This window comes from Diceros bicornis, chromosome 26, assembly GCF_020826845.1.
Source record: "Diceros bicornis minor isolate mBicDic1 chromosome 26, mDicBic1.mat.cur, whole genome shotgun sequence".
Taxonomy (NCBI): domain Eukaryota; kingdom Metazoa; phylum Chordata; class Mammalia; order Perissodactyla; family Rhinocerotidae; genus Diceros; species Diceros bicornis.
In genome coordinates, this window is record NC_080765.1 from 30276103 (window position 1) to 30299691 (window position 23589).

General features: G+C 35.0%; 1 protein-coding gene and 1 long non-coding RNA gene across 3 annotated transcripts in view; one reads left to right on the forward strand and one right to left on the reverse strand.

Moving 5' to 3' along the window:
• The window catches only part of LOC131422573 (phospholipid-transporting ATPase ABCA3-like), a 224008-nt gene that overhangs the window by 130780 nt on the left and 69639 nt on the right, over positions 1–23589 (forward strand). Inside the window, exons 17-19 of the mRNA XM_058569911.1 lie at positions 2875–2973; positions 8039–8195; positions 10044–10344. Of these exons, the coding sequence (XP_058425894.1) occupies positions 2875–2973; positions 8039–8195; positions 10044–10344 (557 nt within the window). The remainder of the gene's footprint in view (positions 1–2874; positions 2974–8038; positions 8196–10043; positions 10345–23589) is intronic.
• The window catches only part of LOC131422574 (uncharacterized), a 71708-nt gene that overhangs the window by 5531 nt on the left and 42588 nt on the right, over positions 1–23589 (reverse strand). The gene's annotated exons all lie outside the window — the stretch shown is intronic.

Below are 23589 nucleotides of genomic sequence, written 5' to 3' on the forward strand. Positions count from 1 at the left end.
TATAGATTCAATGCAATCCAGATCAAAACTCCAGTAAGTTATTTTGTGGATATTGACAAACTGATTGTAAAGTTTATATAAAGAGGCAAAAGACCCAAAATAGCCAACACAATGTTGAAAGAGAAGAATAAAGTTGGAGGACTGACACTAAACAACTTCAAGACTTACTATGAAGCTACCATAATCAAGACAGTGTGGTATTACTGAAAGAATAGAAAAATAGATCAATGGAACAGGACAGAGAGTCCAGAAATAGACCAACATAAATATAGTCAACTGATCTTTGACAAAGGAGCAAAGGCAATATAGTGGAGAAAAGTAGTCTCTTTAACAAATGATGCTGGAACAACTGGAAAATCACATGCAAAAAAATTAATCTAGACACAGACCTTACACCCTCCACAAAAATTAACTCAAAATGGATCATAGGCCTAAATGTAAAATGAAAAACTACAAAACTCCTAGAAGATAACATATGAGAAAAACTAGATGTTCTTAGGTATGGCAATGACTTTTTAGATGCAATACCAACAGTATGATCTGTGAAAGAAATAATTGAAAAGCTAGACTGTTAAAATTAAAAACTCTGCTCTGTGAAAGATAATATCAAGAGAATTAGAAGACAAGCTACAGACTGAGAGAAAATATTTGCAAAATACACGTCTGATAAAGGATTGTTATCTAAAATATACAAAGAACTCTTAAAATGCAACAATAAGGAAACATACAAGCAGATATAAAAACAGGCCAAAGACTTTAACAGACGTCTCACCAAAGAAGATATGTGGATGGCAGATAAGCATATAAAAAGATATGCTCCACCTCATATGTCATCAGGTAAATGCAAATTAAAACAACAATGAGATGCCACTACACACTGATTAGAATGGCTAAAATCTGGAACACTGACAGCACCAAATGCTGGCAAGGATGTGGAGCAAAAAGAACTCTCATTTATTGCTTGTGGGAGTGCAAAATGGTATGGCCACTTTGGAAGACAGTTTTGTGGTTTCCTACAAAACTAAACATACCCTTGGCATATGATTCAGCAATCATGCTCCTTGGTATTTATCCAAAGGAGTTGAAAACTGGCACATGGATGTTATAGCAGCTTTATTCATAATTGTGAAAACTTGGAACAAGCAAGATGTCCTCAGTAGGTGAATGGATAAATAAACTGTAGTACATCCAGACAATGGAATATTACTCAGCATTAAACAGAAATGAGCTATCAAACCATGAAGAGACATGGAGGAACCTTAAATATATATTACTATGAAGCCAGTCTGGGAAGGCTACATACTATATTATTCCAACTATATGACATTCTGGAAAATGCAAAAATATGGAGACAATAAAAAGATCAGTGGTTGCCAAGGGTGTAGGAGGGATGAGATGAATAGGCTCAGAAGATTTTTAGTGCAGTGAAAATACTCTGGTATAATGATAGATGTATCATTATACATTTGTCCAAACCCATTGAATGTACAACACCAAGAGTGAACCCTTAGGTAAACTATGGACTTTAGGTGATTATGATGTGTCAATGTAGGTTCAGCCTTGGTAAAAAATGTACCATTCTGGTGAGTGATGATGTTGATAATAGGGTGTCTAGGTAAGTGTGGGAGTAGGAGATATGTGAGAAAGCTCTGTACCTTCCTTTCAATTTTAATATATACCTAAAACTGCTTTAAAAAAATAAAGCATTAAAAAAATGACTCAAGAAAAAATTAAAAATCTGATTAGACCTCTAACAAGTAAAGAGATTGAATTAGGAATCAGAAAGAAAAGACTAGGTTCAGATGGCTTCAGTGGTGAGTTCTACCAAATGTTTACAATAAAAATTAATACCAATTTTCTACAAACTGTTCCAAAATAGGAGAGGGAACACAACCTATTCTGTGAGGAGAGTGTAACCCTATAATAAAACCAGACAAAGACAAAGAAAAGAAAACTACAGACCAACATCATATTTGAATAGAGGGCAAAAAACAACAACAACAAAAAACCAATGTGTCATCAAAACTAATCCATAAGCGTGTAAAAAGGATTATGCACTATGACCTAGTCCCATTTACCCCAGGAGTGCAAGGTTGGTTCAATGTGCAAAAATTATCAATGTAAAACACCATATTAATAGAATAAAGGACAAAACTACATGATCATCTCAATAGGTGCAGAAAATCCATTTGACAAAATCCATACTCTTTTATGATAAAAACAGTCAACAAACTAGAAATAGAAAGGAACTTTCTCAACCTGATAAAAGGCATCTATGAAAAACCCACAGCCAACATCATATTTAATGGTCACTCCTTAGAATATAGTAGAGATAGGGTCAAGAACTGAATGGGTTTCTGGGGTACATGCACTTCTAAACCAGAGGAACTGAGAAATCTGAGCAGAACTATTCTTCAGCATCCTTAATGGCACCACATCACATCTGCCTGAAATGGCACAGAACTTCCCTGGTTATGAGAGTGAACAATTCTCTTTCAGTCCCTAGTTTCCATTATTCTTCATTTTCTTATTTGAGTGCCTTCTGCTTCTTATTAATTTGAAAACATTTTTTCTCTTTGATTTAGTGTTTCATAGAAACTATAGCATCTATTAAATAAATCTTAACTAGTGATGACTGTCATTTGATGCTTTTATCAGAAAACCAAGAAGCAGTTTGTGATAGCAATTTGCTAGCTTTTCTCTTTATATCATCCACATTTCTGATTTCTCAGGGGTATGGAAACTACAACGTGCACTGCAGTGAAGAATGAGCTACGTTTTCCCCTCTGTTGAAGGAAATTCATTGGGAACAAAAAATATTAATATGAAAACCATCTGTTTTGGTGCTAGCTCTTTCTCTCCTTCTTCTTCTAGGTTTAAAGACCTGTTTACTGAGCTGGAAGATAGACAGGAAGAGTTGGGCATTGCTAGCTTTGGTGTCTCTATCACTACCATGGAAGAAGTTTTCTTTATGTAAGTAATGATGCAAGGGGGGCAGGAGAGAAAAAAATCTCTTCCTCTAAAATCAGATTTGAGGGGCCGGCCCCGTGGCGTAGCGGTTAAATGCGCGTGCTCCACTGCTGGAGGCCTGGGTTCGGATCCCGGGCATGCACCGATGCACTGCTTGTCAGGCCATGCTGTGGCGGCGTCCCATATAAAGTGGAGGAAGATAGGCATGGATGTTAGCTCAGGGCTGATCTATAAATATAAATAAAATAAAATTGTTGATAGCTTTAAAAAAAAATCTCTCACACACAAAAAAACTAGAAGTACAGTTGGCTTTACTGGTGAATTCTGCCAAACATTTAAGAGGGAAAAAATATGAATTCTATAAAAACTCTTCCAAGGCATTGAAGACAAGGGAATACCTGGCAACTCATTCTATCAGGTCAGTATTATCCAGATACCAAAACTAGACAAAGATATTACAAGAAAAGAAAATCACAGACCAATATCTCTCATGAATATAAATGCAAAAATTCTTAACAAAGTTTTAGCAAATCATATTCAACAATGTGATAATAAAATAAAATTGATAATACATCATAAATAAATGGGGTTTACGCCAGAAATGCAAGATTGATTCAACATTTTAACATTCAAAAATCAATTGTAGTTTCAGTCAATCAATGTAGTTTACCATTTTAAGAAACTAAAAAGGAAAAGCCACTTAATCTTCTCATTAGATGCCGAAAAAGCATTTGGCAAAATCCCACATCCATTCATGATAAAAACTCTCATTAATACAGTCCTGTGCAGCATAATGACATTTCAATGATGGAGCATATACGACTAGTGGTCCCTATCATAAGATTAGTACCATATAGCCTAGGTGTGTAGTAGGCTATACTTTCTAAGTTTGTATAGGTACACCCTTATGATGTTCATACAATGATGGAATTGCCTAATGACGCGTTTCTCAGAAGCATCCCGTCATTAAGCGACGCATGACTATATGGTAATGGAAGGGATCTTTCTCAAACTGATAAAGGGCATCTACAAAAAACCTACAGTTAGCATCATACTTACTGATGAAAAACTGAATCCTTTTTCCCTAAGTTCAGAAACAAGAAAGGGATGTTCCTCACCTCTTATATTCAAGATTTTACTGGAAGTCTACCCATTGCAGCAGGATAAGAAAATGAAATATCCAAAACTCAATTGTTTTCCTATATATTATCAAGGAACAATCTGAAATTGAATAGAAAAACAATGCGATTTTCAATAGCATCAAAAATATGGAATACTTAGGGATGAATCTGACAAAAGATATATAAGATCTATACACTAAAACGTTACTAAGAGAAATTAAAGACGACTGAAATAAATGCAGAGATATACTGTGTTCTTCAGTCAGAAGACTCAATATTTTAAAGACGTAAATTCTCTCCAAATTGATCTATAGTTCCATGCAATCACAATCACACCAGAAGACGTTTTTGTAAAAATTGATCAGCTGATTCTAAAATTTCTATCCCAATACAAAGGACTTAGCATGGGCAAAATAACTTGGGCAATGCTTATCCAGTGTTGTGCTAAATGAAATGGAAAGAGAAATTCTCAAATCCTGCTGATTATACAGTGAGTTAGTTCTACTGCATTGGTGAATAACACGGCAACATGTAGTAAGTTGCAAATACCCACTTTCCACAACCTAGAAATTCCACTGTTAGGTATATAATCTAGAGAAACACTCATATATTTGCTCAGAAGACAGATATTCATTGAAATATGTAATAGCAAAGGATTAGAATAAATAATATAATGTATTAATAAAATATGATACCTATGTAATGAAATACTATATATATCAATTGAAAAGAATGAATTAAATTTCTCTTTATACAAATGTCAACATGGAGATATGTAAAACATCTAATCTTTTAGAGGAAAAAAAGGATTTTGCAGGACTGTCTGTTAAATATACCATTTATATAAAACATTAAACCCATAAACATAAACCATGTTTATGGATACATAAATGTGTATACAAAAGTATTAAAATGTATCTGATTTCTCCACTGTAAATTAATTTTTCTCCGCATTCTGAACTGTATTCTTTGGAAGCATGTCACTAGACATAGCCCACACTCAAGGGGAGGAGGGATTGAGCACCCTGGAGGGAGTAGTATCTACAAATATTATTTGGAATTTTGTAATGAAGATTTGTCTCTCTCCTCCATTTATTTATTCAATCCCCTAGTTATATCAATATGGACTCATGGAATACTACTTTGGCCAGGTGATCAAGGTGGTAGTTCATCCCAGTGATATTTCATGTTAATATCATGTACTCCCTGATACGGCATGAGGAAGAAAGCACTTCACCTGTGTGATATTCTTCTCCAAAAGCTATAACCCCAATCTAACCATGAGGAAAACATAAGACAAACCCAAATTGAGGAACATTTTACAAAATACCTGATCAGTACTGCTCCAAACTTCTAAGGTCATCAAAAACATGGAAAGTCTAAGAAACTGTCATAGACCAGAGGAGACTAAGGAGACATAATGACTAGATATAATGTTAGGTATGCTGGATGGGGTCCTGGAACAGAAAATGGACTTTAGTGGAAAAACTAGTGAAATCTGAATAAAATGTGGAGTTTAATTAATAGTAATTTGCCAATGTTGGTTTCTTAGTTGTGACAAATGTCCCATGGTAATGAAAGATGTTAACAACAGGGGAAACTGAGTGAGGGGTATACAGGATCTCTGTACTATCTTTGCTACTTTTCTGTAAATCTATTCTATAATTAACTTCATTTAAAAAATATATCTGGAAGGTTACATACCAAATATCAAAGCTGGCTTGATGGAAGGATTGGGGAGAAATGGGATTAAGAATCTTGTTTAAGGTGATTTAAATTTATTTGTAATATATTTTTTAAATTGGCTCAAGGTAACAAAATGTTGAAAGTGGTTGATTCTCTGAGTTGGGGAAATGGGAGTTTTCTTAAATTTATTCTTTTTCCGTACAGAAACTGTAAAGGAAAATATTTTGCTAAATAAAATTTAAACATTTTGTATATCAGAGAATACTTTAACAGATTTAAAAGACAAATGACACAGAGGTTAATTATAGTAAGTAAGAATGTCTTCTAAATCAAAAAGAAAAATATGAAAACGGTGTAAAATTAGACAAGTGATAAAAACTGATTCACAAAAGAATAACTAGAAATGGTCAACTTAATTCAAAGGAATTAAAAATAAAACAGCAAATATTAAAGAAAAATACTCAGTCTTGGTGAATACGTAGTTAAATAGGAAGATCTTGTAAACTGACATGGATATGTAAATTAGTATACTCTTTCCGAAGGGCAATTTGGCAAGATATATAAGGAGCTTTAAAATGTGTAGATTCTACATCTGAAATTTTGTCCTTTGTGGATAGCAATATATGTGGAATAGTGTTCATCACAGCATTGTTTATAATAATAAAAAGTTAAAGCAATCTAAATAAGTAATAGGTCAATAAACTGTGGCGCATCTGTACAATGAAATGAAATTCAGTCATTAGAAGTGAGGATGTAGGCCGGCCCCGTGGCTTAGCGGTTGGGTGCGCGCGCTCCGCTGCTGGCGGCCCGGGTTCGGATCCTGGGCGCGCACCAACGCACCGCTTCTCCGGCCATGCTGAGGCCGCGTCCCACATACAGCAACTGGAAAGATGTGCAGCTATGACATACAACTGTCTACTGGGGCTTTGGGGGAATAAATAAATAAATAAAATAAAATTAAAAAAAAGAAGTGAGAATGTAAGTATATAGATATTGAAATGAATATATATTAATAATTTAAAAAGGAAGTTGCATAACAATGTAGTATTATTGTATGATCCTAATTTTGCATTTTGTGTGTGTACGTATATATTTATGCCTGTGTATATGTAGGTATAGAAGAATGTCATTTGAGTACATCTGAGTATTGAGATCTTGAGTATTTTTTTCTTTTGGTTTATTATATTTTTAAATCTTATCCCACTGAGTATTGCTTACAAGTGTATAAAAACCTAATAAAGAAGTTAGAAAAAAAGTAGCAGAAAAAACCATATTTGTCTTCAGTGTATCAATTACTGTAGTATTGCAGTGACCAGACATGGTACAAATACTGCCTTGAATATAAAAGAATTTAATAACAATAATTCCAGAGTTATCAAATCAAACCAGTACTTTATGCTTGTTTTGTTGTCCTGCTAAAAGAAAGATTTTAAAAAGGCTTGCTAGTTCATTGGTTTAGAAAGAAAAATCTATCTTTACAAATTATAAATTTTTCATCAAGGGTTACAGAACTCCCAGGGGTGGACTTAAGGTTTCAAATTACCCATTATAGTACTATGATCTCTATTATTCTGTTTATCGCTGTCTCCCTTATATTAAAATTAAATATATATGTCTACGAATGAACACATATTTACAGAGAACAGATTGGTGGTTACCAGAAGGAAAGGGGGCGGGGGGAGGGTGAAGTGGGTAAAAGGGGTCATTGGTATGGTGACGGATGGAAACTAGACTTTTGGTGGTGAATATGATGTAGTGTATACAGAATTCGAATTATAATGATGTATACCTGAAATCTATATGTTATAAACCAATATAAAAAAATTTAAAAGAAAAAAATATTATGTATATATGTCTGTTTGTCCCGTGTAGTTGTGAGCCCTTGGAGGACAAATTAACTATGTCTTCATTTTCTTTGTAAACTATTCCAAATATTTAGATAGCCTGGAGCAGAAAATTGAGAAAACAAATCTATTGGACTGACATAGGCTTAGACACATTATAAAAATAAAACCCTGCTATCTATTATCACTATCATTTCTTAAAATAAAAGAGATTTAACAGCCCCTCTCTCCTAAAAAAAGATATTGTCTTAGAATTTTAACTTAAGTTCAGTTCATTTTATTCAGTGTTAATGTTAACATTGTATAACCATGCTTGTTTTTTTTAAATTCTTGCCTCAATTTGTGAAACTCTTGCCATGGACTGAGTACCTAGGCACCACTGTTCTGGTTAAAATGAATTTTTGTCTGTCTGTGTAGGGCCACTAAAGAGGATAATCAAGCTCTCCAGAGCCCTTCCCAAAAGGACAAAAACAGAAAAGAAGACATGAACCAGAATATGAATGTGCCCAGAAATTTTGAGAGATCAAATTCTTCCAGCTCGAGTGAACACTCAAATATTAGGTTTAATACTGGGGTGAGCATCTTCGCTATGAATATACTGCTGGTTTATGTTTGGATGGGATAAAAGAGATACATTTCGTTTTAATACTTGAATTCAAAGGAGAGTTTGGGGTTCTTAGCCAGAGAAGGCCAAGTAGAGAATAGTCGTTAAAGCAATCCAATTAATTTTCTAATTCAAAAGTGAAATATGATAGGTAAAAGTCACATTTTTCACTCACCATTGTTATTCCTCAGAGTTGCTTATCTCTGAGGTTTTCAAAATTGTTAGTTCATTCAGAGTTGAGAAAGTGTCCCAGTAAAAGTTATCACTACTCACACACATAAAAGGCTTTTAAATTTATGCATTGGAATGCATTGGTACTTACTAATGGATTATTCCCAAGTCAGTATGTGCCTTCGTTAGCATGGGGAATCTCACTGGATTGCCAAGCATTTCCTTCATTGTTCTCCTGTCGTCTATTCCCTACAGTTTTCCATAATAAAGTCTAGGGCTTCTGAGGTGGAAGATATATTTCTCAGAGTTGCCCATAAGCATGCCTTCACTGAGGGACTTATGAGCCAGTTGTGAAGCAGAGTGGGTGTTATACAACCAGTGTAGAATTTTGAGCCACATAGAACTAAAATTCTTACTCTATCATTTATTACTATTTGACCTTGACCAAGTCATTTAACATCATCTGTGCTTCAGTTTCATTCTCTATTTTAATGAGTTAACACTAGTAAAATGTGAAATGTATAATGTTTGGCATGAATCAGATACTTAAGAAATGTAGTTTTCCTCCTCTCCTTGCTCACACATTTCTCCTACTATATCACTTTTCCCTATTTCCCCCTCTTATAAAGATGCAGATAAAGGAAGATTTGCAGGCCAGTCTAGAAAAATAGATTTTCACATTAACTTATTCTTTTATTCTAGAAATAGATCTAATAACCCATCTTTTAAAAGCCAGAAAGCACTTTTTCCTACCTTGAAGACAATGTGAGAAAAAAAAAACTTGACCTTATTTCTAGTCAGAGACAATATCCAAATCCTGATAGTTTTATTCCAAAAATATTGGTTTATTGATTAGGGATATTTTCTCACAATGAATTCTGGGGTGTCCAAAACGTTGGGAAATATAGGATGAACATATTTTTAAACTATCAGTTACATAGTCAAGTAATATGCTCTATATGCTTTTCTTCAACATTCAGACACCTTTCCAGGTGAAGTTTCTACATTTAAAGCAACAGGTTCCATTGTTAATCTGAAAAAATATACAATAAATCAACTACAGATGGGCCAAAAAGTCTGAAAAAGTAAATAGTATATTTGTGTACATTTTTCAAATTAACATTGGACATAGTGCTTTAAATTTAGAAGTTGAAGAAAAACATACTGAGCATGTTATTGCAGTTTAAAAATAAATTCATCTTCTGTTTCTTGACTATCCACAAACCTATAGATCACATGGATTAAAAGCTAGCTATGGAAATTTGTTACATATGCACATTTTATGGGAAAGTTTCATTCATAAAATAGAGATAATATGGAAAGATCAAGGTTTAATATTAACAAAGAAAGATGGATGTGATGTTGTTCTGCTCAGAGATGCTATGAATATATTAGTAATAAAAATGATCCTTTTGAGGTTTTCAGTATAATTAGATTAGAAGCCACGCTTTAATCCTGTCAGTCAACACATTATACAAATGTGAAGTTTTGCTTGTTACCTAGTCTGCTAACTATGGCTATGTTCTGTTTAAGGATATATTTATAAAAGTGTGTACATCTTCCACCATAAGATTCAAAACATTAATGTTAATGAATTTTATTAAGGTTTGTGACCATTGTAATGACATCTGTCTCTCCTCCTGTCAGTGTACTCTTTACTGCCAGCAGTTCTTTGCTATGTTCTTAAAGAGGGCAATGTTCACTTGGCGCAACTGGAATTTGGTGTTGCTGCAGATACTGGGACTTCTGGGTATCGTTTATTTTCTGATGAGAGGTGTGAGGATTTTAAGACGTACTGATGAACCTGCCAGGGAAATGGATTTGGAACAATATGGTCAAACCATTGTGCCTTTCTCAATTACTGGAAATTCTGACTTTACTCGAAATTTCAAAAACAATCTTGAGATCATGCTAAAGGCTAAGAAACAAAAACCTCAGGAAGTGAAAGGTAAGGCTCTTAGGAAAATAAAATGACTGCTAGTAGATGAAGACCTGCTTGTGTCACTTCCAAAGACAGGGCTTAACTGGAATAGTTAGCTACTTACTCTCTATCTCTTTTTTTTTTTTGATAGTCGCCAATCTCATAAAGGAAGCCAAATCAGAGGCAAGAATCATCCTTCAAGGCTGCTGGCCATAAAGTTAATTATTAATGGAGGCACTTTGAATGTGGATCATTTACCAACCATTTGCTACACCTTCTAGGGAATGGATTAAAGTACCAAAATATTTTGTTTTGTAAAATTTAGCACAGAATTTCTCATAAAACCAGGCTCACAGTGTGGTATCATGGTCCAAATCCTGAAAGGCTTCCCACAAGTCTCCTGGATTGGCCATATCTAAAAACAGATAAACAGGTTAGGCTGAAGTCTTTATAGGGAAGCTACTCAGAACTTATTTATTTGAGAGAGAGTAGTAGTAATTGATTATATGTATTGAGCATATATTTTTGGCAGGAAATTTTCTAAGTAGTTGAATTACTTCACTTAATTTCTATAACAATCATATTTTCTAAAGTTGGGGACATTCAGGTTTGGAGATGTTAAGTATGTCCCAAATCATGCATCTGGTATCTATTAGAGCAGGGACTGGATTTTAACACTGCCTGGTGGGAGTCTGCAATATTAACCCACTCACTACACTAAATTACCTCTGTAAGAGGCAAGTCTTTCCTCTTTCAAGACTGATCATTTCCTTCCAGGTGCTTCATTTGTATTTTCTTCAGCTGCTGTCTCTTTGACAGTGTTACTTCAGGTTAGCATACAGCCTGTGCAGTTTGGCAGGTTGTTTTTCTTTTATCCTTTAGATTCCATTGTGAGAGATGAAAATGCAGTTGGAAATGTTGGTTATTACTTCTACCATTGTCCTGATTTTACAGCATATACATCATAGGCTGGGTGGCCTAAAAACTGTCAGTAAACTACATATTCCTTTTCCTCCTCCATTACAGGAGCACTAGATGAACAATTATTAGTCAAAGATCATGTAGTTGTTTAGAAGAGAAGAGAGAGAAAATGAAATTCCCTGATTTATAATGTGGTTCCTTTTCTACTGTTATATTGTTTATACAAAAATAAAAAGACTAGGGGCTGGCCTGGTGGCACAAGCAGTTAAGTGCACATGCTCAGCTGCAGCGGCCCGGGGCTTGATGGTTGGGATCCCAGGCACGCACTGACGCATCGCTTGGCAAGCCATGCTGTGGCGGCGTCCCATATAAAGTGGAGGAAGATGGGCATAGATGTTAGCCCACGGCCAGTCTTCCTCAGCAAAAAGAGGAGGATTGGCAAATGTTAGCTCAGGGCCCATCTTCCTCACAAAAAAAAAAAAAAGGACTATACTTCACAGATATATAAATAGAAAGACTATCAAATTAAATCTTCCTTTTTGTTTGTTCTTTGAGCATCTTGGAATTGTCTTAATTAAAAATTATTTAAGCAGCTCTTTGAGAAAGATGGTGGAATAGGAAGACTCAAGCCCTTGTTCTCCCATAGAAATATCTAGTAAACAACAACAGACTAGCTTAAATAGCTTTGAATAGAAAGCAGTCAAAGGTCTACACCAAAAAAGTGAATGTCCAGTCCAGAAAAAGCTACACTCAAAATGGAAGGTAATTTTCTGGTGTTTTTTCTCACCCTTGCCCCACCCCCCTTTCTAGGGCAGCACAGTGAGTTGAGAGGAAGCAACCCAATTCCTGGTTCCTCCCTTGGCATGGAAGGAAAAGAGTAGAATTTATTTTTGCAATATTCAGGCCTATTAGGGGGCTGTGCAAAGGACTGATTTTGGTTTTACTTGACTCAGAACTCAGGTGGGAATAGTGGCATAGTTTGGATATGATGTTAGAGGTTTCTGAAAGCAGTGACAATTGCCAAGGTGTGTGAAAACTCCAAGGGGGACTGCGGACATGTGGGCATCAGGGAAAAGAGATTATGAGCAGCAGAATATAGTAGAACATCTAAGGCCCCAAGAGGAAGCAGAGGTGAAACTCACAGGGAAATTAAGACATTTAAAAGCAGCCATATATACTGGAGAACTGGGGGAAAAAGCATATACACAGGCCCAAGGAAGACAGATGCCCAGAAAAAGTTTGAGAAGACCTTAAGCCTTCATGCTGGGCTAATTAGTAAAGGTCTCTCTCTCTCTGGATGGATGCAGTCTGTTTTTTCAAATGCCCAATTTTCAACAAAATATCACAAGGCATATAGAAAAACAGGGAAACACACTCCATTCAAAGAAAGAAAATAAATCTCCAGAAACCAACCCTAAAAAAACACAGTGCTTGGATTTACAGGACATAGATTTTAAAGCAACTATCTTAAACATGCTCAAAAAGGTAAAGGAAACATGGACAAGCAACTAAAGAAAATAAAGAAAACAATATATGAACAAAGTGAGAATATTAATAAAGATGGAAATTATAAGAAAGAACCAAACAGAAATTCTGGAGCTAAAAAATGCAAAAACTGAATTGAAAAAATCACTGTTGTGGTTCAGCAGCAGACTTGAGAAATTTGAAGACAGACCATTTGAAATTATTGAGTCTGAGGAGCAAAAAGAGGATGAGAATGTAAAAAATTAACAGAACCTAAAGGACTTATGGTACATCATAAAACAGACCCAGATACACATTATGGGAGTCCTAGAAGTAGAAAAAAATAGAGAAAGGAGAAGAGAACTTATTTGAAGAAATAATGCTGAAAACTTATCAAATTTGAGGAAAGACTTGGATGTACTAATACAAGAAGCTCAACAAACTTGATGTAGGGTAACCCCAGAGAGACCTACACCAAGACACACCACAATCAAACTGTCAAAAGACAAAGAATCTTGAAAGCAGAAAGAGAAAAGCAACTCACAAGCAATATTTGATGAGATTATCAGAAAATTTCTCTGCTAAAACCTTACAGGCCAGAAGGCAGTGGGATGATGTATTTAAAGTGCTGAAAGCGAAAAAGTGTCAACCAAGAATTCTATATTCAGTAAAACTGCCTTTCAAAACTGAAGGAGAAAGTAAGACATTCCCAGATAAAAGCTGAGGGAGTTAATTACCACAAGACCTGCCCTACAACAAATTCTAAAGGTAGTCCTTCAATGTGAAATGAGGAGTTATTATCACTAGATAATAACTTAAAGGCATATGAAAATATAAAGTTCTCCAGTAAAACCAAATGTAAAAGCCAGTATTATTGCAATTTTTATTTATAACTCTGCTTTTTTCCTGCAGAATTTAAAAGACAAAAGATTAAAATTAAGTATAAACATATGTTAATGGATACATAATATGTAAAGATGTAATTTGTGACATCAATAACATAAAGTGGGGGGCAGATCTGTGAAGGATTAGAATTTTTGTATGATTGAATTAAGTTGATATCAGTTTAATATAGATGGTTATAATTTTAGAATGTACTGCTCAAGGTAAATGGAAGGAAAATATCTGTAGAGTATATACAAAAGGATATGAGAAGGGAATCAAAAGTGCCACTATAAAAAAATCAACTAAACACAAAAGAAATCAGTGATGGAGGAAATGAGGAAAAAGCTACAAGATATATAGAAAACAAATAACAAAATAGAAGTAATAAGTCCTTCTCTATCAGTAATTACTGTAAATGTAAATGGATTAAATTTCCCAAATAAAAGACATAAATTGGGAGACTGGATTAAAAAAAACCAGGATCTAACTATGTGCTACCTACAAGACACTCACTTTAGGTCTAAGGACACACATAGGTTGAAAGTGAGAGAATGGAATAAGATACTCCATGCAAATAGTAACCAAAAGAGAGCACGTATACTAATATCAGACAAAATAGACTCTAAGTCAAAAAGTGTTACAAGACACAAAGAAGGATATTATCTAGTAGTAAAAGGGGCAAATCACCAGGAAGATATAAGAATTATAAACATATATTCGACAGATATCCTAATCATATGAGGCAAACATTGACAGAATTGAAGAAAGAAATAAACAGGTCTACAATAATAGTAGGAGACTTCAATACCCTACATTCAATGGTAAATAGAACAACCAGACAGAAGATCAATAAGGAATGAGAGGACATGAACAACTCTATAGACCAATTGGACCTAGCAGACATAACAGAACACTTCTTCCAACAAACAGCAGAATACATATTTTTTCTTGAGGGCACAAGAAAGATTCTCTAGGATACACCATATATTAGGCCACAAAATAAGTCTTAATAAACTTTAAAAGATTGAAATCATGCAAAATATACTTTTGATTACAACTGAATGAAACTAGATAGGAATAGCAGAAATAAAACTGAGAAATCTACCCATATATGGAAATTAGGGGGGGGGGGGAAAAACACTGTTAAGCAACCAGTAGGTCAAATAAGAAATAACAAGGGAAATTAGAAAAGATCTTGAGACAAGTGAAAATGAAAATATAATGTTAAAACTTAAGGAATACAGTGAAAGCTGTGCTTAAATGCTTACATTAAAAAAGAAGCAAGCTGGGGGAGCGATGTTAGCATCACGGCAGAGTAAGCTCTTCCCTTAGACTCTGCCCCAAGATACAATGAAAAGGACAGTTATAAAGCAAGAGAGGATATTCACACAACACAGTAGACATCTGAGAGATACACACAGCCATACATCTGAAGGTGGAGGTGCTGGACCCCCCAGGAGGCAGTGGAAGGAGGTAAGGGGATCTCCTCTTCCTTCCTGAACAGCAGAAATCTAGATCATGGGATGGTGCATGCCTCTGAGAGGAGAGGGGGAGGGCACAGCCCTCCACAGGAATGCCTTTGCTCTTGGAGTTGCCTCCCAACCCATGGGAAAGCTCCATACTGAGGAGGCTAAGTAATCACAGGGGCCTCTTCATCAAGTCGAGCAGTCCAGGAGGGCAGATAGCAAGTGCAGAGTGGGAGCGCCCCCAGGATCACTCACGTGAAAGAAAGTGCCCCTCCCTCTGCCTGGCACACCAGCTTGGCCAGTCGGCCAGAGCAAGAGATCCCCCCACCAAAGTGCTTGCTCATTCATGTGTAAAGCAGTAGCGGTCAGTGGCCAAACGCAGACAGGATCTGTCAGCATAGCTTCTGAAGGACAGGCACAGGCTGCCAGGGATTGTGGCAGGCTCAGAATACACAGCTCCTCCTCCCTCTCACTGGTGGCAGGTGGAATCTGTGACTAGATACTACCACTATGCGATGGCACAAATCCACCCCATCAAAGAGTATGAAGAGGTATACTAACACTCTAGAAGGAAAATGACAAGCATCCAGAAATCAATCCTGAAGGCACAGAAATTTCCAATCTAAATGACAGAGAATTCAAAATAGCTATCATAAAAAAACTAAATGAGTTACAAGAAAACTCAGAAAGATACTTCAATGAAATCAGGAATAAAATTAATGAATAGAGGGAATTCTTCATAAAAGAGATCGAAACTATTTAAAAAAAAATCAGAAATGTTGGAGGTGAAAAACACAATGAATGAGATAAAGAAAAATCTAGAGACCTGAAATAACAGAGCTGATATTATAGAGGACAGAATTAGCAATTTAGAGGACAGAAACATAGAAATACTTCAAGTGGAGGAGGAGAGAGAGCTAAGACTAAAAAGAAATAAAGAAATTCTCTGAGAAATATCTGACTCAATTAGGAAATCCAACGTAAGGATTTTAGGTATTCCAGAGGGAGAAAGGAGTAGAGAGCTTGTTCAAAGCAATAATAGCTGAGAACTTCCCAAACATGAGGAAGGAGCTGGAATTGCAAGTAAAAGAAGCTAATAGAACTCCTAATTACATCAATGTGAAAAGACCTCCTCCCAGGAATATATTAGTAAAACTGGCAAAAGTCAATGACAAAGAAAAAATATCAATGGCAGGAAGGCAGAAGAAAATAACCTATAAAGGAACCTCTCTCAGGCTTTCAGCAGATTTCTCAGCAGAAACCTTACAGGCTGGGAGAGAGTGGAATGATATATTCAGAATTCTGAAAGACAAAAACTTTTAGCCAGGAATACTCTATCCAGCAAAACTATCCTTTAGATATGATGGAGAAATAAAAATTTTCTTAGATAAATAAAAGCCAAGGGAGTTCATCATCACAAGACCCCTGTCCCCCAAGAAATGATCAAGAAGGCCCTCATACCTGAAAAATAAAAAAAGATTTTACAAAGCCTTGAGCAAGGAGATAAATAGACAAAATCAGAAAATTGAGGCTCTCTATCAGATCAGGTTAGCAAACACTTAATTATAACATTAAAGATAAAGGGAAGGAAAACATCAAAAATAACTATAATCACTTATTTTCATCACAGACTGACAACAGAAAGTGGAATAAGTTGTGACAATAACTTAAACGAGAAAAGGAAAGGAATGGAAACTGCTTCGACTAAGGAAATAAGAGACTGTCAGAAAATGGACTATCTCATCTATGAGATCTTTTATACAAACCTCATGGTTACCACTAATTGAAAAATCAGAACAGAAAACAAATGATAAATAAAGAGAAAACTGAGAAAACCATCATAGAGAACCACCAAACTGAATTGGCAGTCCAAAATACATGGGACAAGAAACAAGGAAAATACAGAACAACTGGAAAACAAATGATAAAATGGCAGCATTAAGCCCTCATATATCAATAATCACTCTAAATGAAAATGGATTAAGTTCTCCAATCAAAAGAGAGTGGTTGGATAGATTAACAAACAAGACCCAACAATATGCTGCCTCCAGGAAACATATTGCAGCTCTAAAGACAAGCACAGGCTTAGAGTGAACAGATGGAAGATGATACTCCAAGCTAATGTCAAACAAAAGAAAGCGGTGTTTCCATATTTATATCAGACAAAGTAGACTTCAAGATTAAAAAGTCAATGAGAAATAAAGAGGGGTAGTATATAATGATAAAAGGGACACTCTACCAAGACGACATAACACTTATGAATATATATGCACCTAACACAGGAGTACCAAAGTACGTAAAGCAACTATTAACAGACCTTGAGGGAGATATTAACAGCAACACAATAATAGTAGGGCATCTTAACACCCACTTAGGTCAATAGATATATCATCCAGACAGAAAGTCAACAAGGAAATAGTGGAATTAAATGAAAAACTAGACCAGATGGACTTAAGAGATATGTATAGAATACTTCATCCAAAAACAGCAGAATACATGTTCTTCTCACTTGCACATGGAACATTCTCAAATATAAACCACATGTTGGGAAACAAGGCAAGCCTCAATAAATTTAAGAAGACTGAAATCATATCAATCATCTTTTCTGACAATAATGCTATAAAACTAAGAAATCAACTACAAGAAAAAAGCTAGGAGTGACAAATATGTGGAGAGTAAATGACATGCTACTGAACAACCAATGGATCATTGAAGAAACTAAAGGAGAAATCCAAAATTATCTGGAGACAAATGAAAATGAAAATACATGATACCAACACATATCAGATGCAGGAAAAGCAGTCCTAAGAGGGCAATTCATAGCAATACAAGCCCACCTTAACAAACAAGAAAAATCTCAAATAAGCAATCTTAAACTACACCCAACAGAACTAGAAAAAGAAGAATAAACAAAGCCCAAAGTCTGCAGAAGGAGGAAAAAAATAAAAATAAGAGCAGAAATAAATGAAATTGAAACAACAACAAAAACAGTAGAAAGGATCAATGAAACTAAGAGCTGGTTCTTTGAAAAGACAAACAAAATAGACAAATCCTTCACCAGACTCAATAAGAAAAAAAGGGAAAAGGCTTAAATAAATAAAATTAGAAATTAAAGAGGAGAAATTACAACAGATACCACAGAAATATAAAAGATTATAAGAGAATACTATGAAATACTATATGCCAACAAATTGGACACTCTAGAAGAAGTGGATAAATTCTCAGACTCATATGACCTCCCAAAACTGAATCAAGAAGATATAGAGAATCTGAATAGACCAGTCACAAGTAAAGAGATCAAAACAGTAATCAAAAACTTCCCAAAAAATAAAAGTCCAGATGGCTTCTCTGGAGAATTCTACCAAAAATTCAAAGAAGATTTAATACCTATCCTTCTCAAACTATTCCAAAAAATTGAAGAAAATGGAACACTTCTGAACATGAGGCCAATATCACCCTGATCCCAAAGCCAGACAAGGAAAACACAAAGAAGGAAAATTATGGGCCAATATCACTGATGAACATAGATCAAAAATCCTCAGCAAATGTTGGCAAACTGAATACAGGAATACTTTAAAAGGATCATACACCATGATCAAGTAGGATGTATACCAGGGATGCAGGGATGGTTCAACATCCACAAATCAATCAATGTGATACACCACATTAACAAAATGAGGAATAAAAACCACATGGTCATCTCAATAGATGCAGAGAAAGCATTTGATGAGGTCCAACGTCCATTTATGATAAAAACTCTCAGTAAAATGGGTATAGAAGGAAAGTACCTCAACATAATAAAGGCCATATATTACAAAACCCACAGCCAACATCATACTCAATGGGGAAAAACTGAAAGCCATCCCTCTGAGAACAGGAACAAGAAAAGCGCACTCTTGCCACTCTTATTCAACATAGTACTGGAGGTTTGGGCCAGAGTAATTAGGCAAGAGAAAGAAATAAAAGGTATGCAAATTGGCAATGAAGAAGTGAAACTCTTGCTGTTTGCAGACGACATGATTTTGTATATAGAAAATCCTAGAGAATCCATCAGAAAATTCTTAGATATCATCAACAACTACAACAAAGTTGCAGGGTACAAAATCAACTTACAAAAATCAGTTGCATGTCTATACTCTAATAATGAACTAATAGAAAGAGAACTCAAGGGGCCAGCCCAGTGGCTTAGCGGTTGAGTGCACGGGCTCCGCTGCTGGCGGCCCAGGTTCCATCCCGGGCGCGCACCGACGCGCGGCTTCTCCGGTGGTGCTGAGGCTGCGTCCCACGTGCAGCAACTAGAAGGATGTGCAGCTATGACCTACAGCTATCTGCTGGGGCTTTGGGGGAAAAATAAATAAATAAAATTTTAAAAAAATTTATACAAAAAAAAAAAAAAGAAAGAGAACTCAAGAATACAATCCCATTTACAATCACAATGAAAAGAATAAAATATCTAGGAATAAATTTAACCCAGGAGGTGAAAGACCTATACAATGAAAACTATAAGACATCATTGAAAGAAATCGATGACATAAAGAAATGGAAAGATATTCCATTCACGTGGATTGGAAGAATCAACATAGTTAAAATATACATGCTACCTAAAGCAATCTACAGATTCAATGCAATCTCAATCAGAATCCCAATGACAGTCTTCACAGAAATAGGACAAAGAATCCTAAAATTCAGATGAGGAAACAAAAGATCCTGAATAGCTAAAGCAAATGCTCTGGTTAGGACTTCAGTTTTATGTTAAATAGAAGTGTGCAAGCAGACATCCTTGTATTGTTCTGATCTCAGAGGAAAAGCTTTCAGTATTTCAATATTAAGTATGATTTTAGCTGTGGACTTTTTATATATGTCCTTTATTATGTTTATGGAGTTTCCTTCTGATTTGTTGAGTGTTTTTTTAACATAAAAGTAATTAGCATTTTGTGAAATGCTTTTTCCACATCAATTGGGATGATCATGTGGTTTTTTTCCCTTCATTCTCTTATGTGTTGTATTACGTGGACTGATTTTCATATGTTCAACCATGCTCCCATTCTAGGAATAAATCCCACTTGATCATGGTATATAGTCCTTTTAAGGTGCTGTTGCATTCTGTTTGATAGTATTTTGTTGATGATTTTTGCATCAATATTCATCAGGGATATTGGTCTGTAGCTTTATTCGTTGTAGTGTCTTTGGCTTTCGTGTCAGGGTAAAGCTGGCCCTATTGAATGAGTTTGGAAGTTTTCTCTCCTTTACAATATTTTAGCAGACAATGAGAAGAATTGGTATTAATTCTTCTTTAAATAGTAGAATTCACCAGTGACGCCATCTGGTCCTGGGCTGTGCTTTGTTGGGAGGTTTTTGATTACTGATTTGATCACCTTATCAGTTATGGGGCTTTTAAAAAGATTTTATATTTCTGCATGATTCAGTTTTGGTAGGTTGTGCAGTTCTCAGAATTTGTCCATTTCATATAGGTTATCCTATTTTTTGACATAAAATTGTTCATAGTAGTCTTTATGATACTTTTTATTTCTGTAAAATCAATAATAATGTCCCTTCTTTCATTTCTGGTGTAATTATTTGAGTCTTCTCTCTTTTTTTCCTTGTCACTGCATCTAAAGTTTTCTCAAATATACTGATCTTTTCAAAGGAAGAGCTCTTGACTTTGTTGATTTTCTCTATTGTTTTCCTATTCTCTATTCTGTTTATATCTGTTCTAATCTTTATTATTGCTCTCTTTCTGCTAGCATTGAGTTTAGTTTATTCTTCTTTTCTAGTTCCTTAAGGTACAAAGTTAGGTTGTTGCTTTGACAGCTTTCTTCTTCTTCTTTATTTTATTGAGGTCATAATAGTTTATAACATTGTGAAATTTCAGTTATGAAATTTCAGAGGTTGTGAAATGTCAGTTGTACATTATTATTTGTCACCATATATATGTTCCCCTTTACCCTTTTATGCTTACCCCTAAACCCCCTACCCCTCTAGTAACCACTAATCTGTTCTCTTTGTCCATGTATTTATCTTCCACATATAAGTGAAATCATATGGTGTTTGTCTTTCTCTGACTGGCTTATCTCACTTAACATAATACCCTCAAGTTCCATCAATGTCGTTGCAAATGGGATGATTTTGTCTTTTTTTATGGCTGAGTAGTATCCCATTTTATATGTATACCACATCTTCTTTGTCCATTCATCAGTCAATGGGCACTTGGGTTGCTTCCACATCTTGGCTATTGTGAATAATGCTGTAAGGAACATAGGGGTGCATAAGCCTCTTTGATTTGTTGATTTCAAGTTATTTGGATAAATAGCCAGTGGTGGTATACGATATTTCGATTTTTAGTTTTTTGAGAAATCTCAAAACTGTTTCCCATAGCGGCTGCACCAGTTTGCATTCCCACCAACAGTGTATCCTTTTTCTCCACATCCTCTCCAACATTTGTTGTTTTTTGTTCTGGTAATTATAGGCATTCTAGTAGGTGTAAGGTGATATCTCATTGTAGTTTTGATTTGCATTTCCCTGATGATTAGTAATGTTGAACATGTTTTTATGTGCCTGTTGGCCATCAGTATATCTTCTTTGGAAAAATGTCTGTTCATATCCTTTGCCCATTTTTTGATCGGATTTTTTGTTGTTAGTTGTATGAGTTCTTTATATATTTTGGAGATTAACCCCTTGTCCGATACATGATTTGCAAATATTTTCAACCAGTTGGAGGGTTATCTTTTCATTTTGTTTGTAGTTTTTTTTTTTGCCTTGCAGAAGCTCTTTAGTCTGATGAAGTCCCATTTGTTTATTTTTAATTTTTTTCCATTGCCCGAGTAGATATGGCATTCAGAAAGATCCTTCTAAGACTGTTGTCAAAGAGTGTACTGCCTTTATTTTCTTCTAGGAGTTTTATGGTTTCACTTCTTACTTTCAAGTATTTAATCCATTTTGAGTTAATTTTTATGTCAATTTGCCTATTTTTAAATTAGATTATTTGTGTTTTTACTGTGGAGTTGTATGAGTTCTTTATATATTTTGGATATTAACCCTTTATCAGATATATAGTTTGCAAATATTTTCTCCAATTTTGTATATTGACTTTTCATTTTGTTGGTGGTTTCCTTTGCTGTGCAGAAGCTTTTTAGTTTGACATAGTTCCCCTTGTTTATTGTTATTTTTGTTGCTTGTGCTTTTGATGTCATAACCAAAATACCAACATCAAGACCAATATCAAGGAGATTTTTCCCTATTTTTCCTTCTAGGAGTTTTATGGTTTCAGGTCTTATGTTTAAGTCTTTAATCCATTTCTAGTTAATTTTTGTGAATGGTGTGAAATAGGGGTCCAGAATCATTCTTTTGCATGTGGATATCCAGTTTTCCCAACACAATTTATTGAAGAGACTATCATTTCCCTATTGAGTATTCTTGGCTCCCTTGTCAAATATTACTTGAATGTATATACATGAGTTTATATCTTAGAGGAAAAGCTTTCAACCTTTCACCATTAAGTATGATGTTGCCTTGGGTTTGTAATATATGGCCTTTACTATGTTGTGGTATGTTTCTTCTATACCCAATTTGTTGAGCATTTTATCATGAAAGGATATATTTTGTCAAATACTTTTTCTGCTTCTATTGAGATGATCATATGATTTTATCATTCATTCTATTAATGTGGTGTATCACATTTATTAATTTGCATATGTTCAACTATCCTTGCTTCCCAAGGATAAATTCCCTTGATTGTGGTGAATGATCCTTTTAATGTGATGTTCAATTCAGTTTGCTAATATTTTGTTGAGAGTTTTTGTATCTATATTCATCAGGGATATGGGTCTATAATTTTCTTTTCTTGTAGTATCCTTATCTGACTTTGGTATCAGGGTATTGTTGGCCTCATAAAATGAGTTTGGGAGTGTTCCTTCCTCTTAAATTTTTTGGAAGAGTTTGAGAAGAATGGACATTAATTATTCTTTAAATGTTTTGTAGAATTCACCAGTGAAACCATCTGGTTCTGGGCCATTCTGTTTTGGGAGGTTTTTGATTACTGATTCAATCTCCTTACTCATTCATGGTTTGTTCAGATTTTCTATTTCTTCATGATTCAGTCTTGTTAGTTTATATGCTTCTGAGAATTTATCCATTTGTTCTAGGTTTTCCAATTTGTTGGATATAATTGTTCATAGTAGTCTCGTGATCCTTTGTATTTCTGTGGTATCAGTTGTAATGTCTCCTCTTTCATTTGTAATTTTATTTATTTGAGTCCTCTCTTTTTTTCTGGGTTACTCTAGCTAAAGTTTTGTCAATTTTGTTTATCTTTTCAAAAAACCATCTCTTAGTTTCATTGATCTTTCCTATGTTATTTTCTGGTCTCTATTTCATTTATTTCTGCTCTGATCTTTATTATTTCCTTCCTTCTGCTAACTTTGGACTTTGTTCTTGTTTTTATAGTTCCTTGAGGTGTGAAGTTAGGTTGTTTGAGATCTCTCCTGTTTCTTAATGTAGGCATTTATTGCTATAAATTTCCCTCTTAGAACTGCTCTTGTAG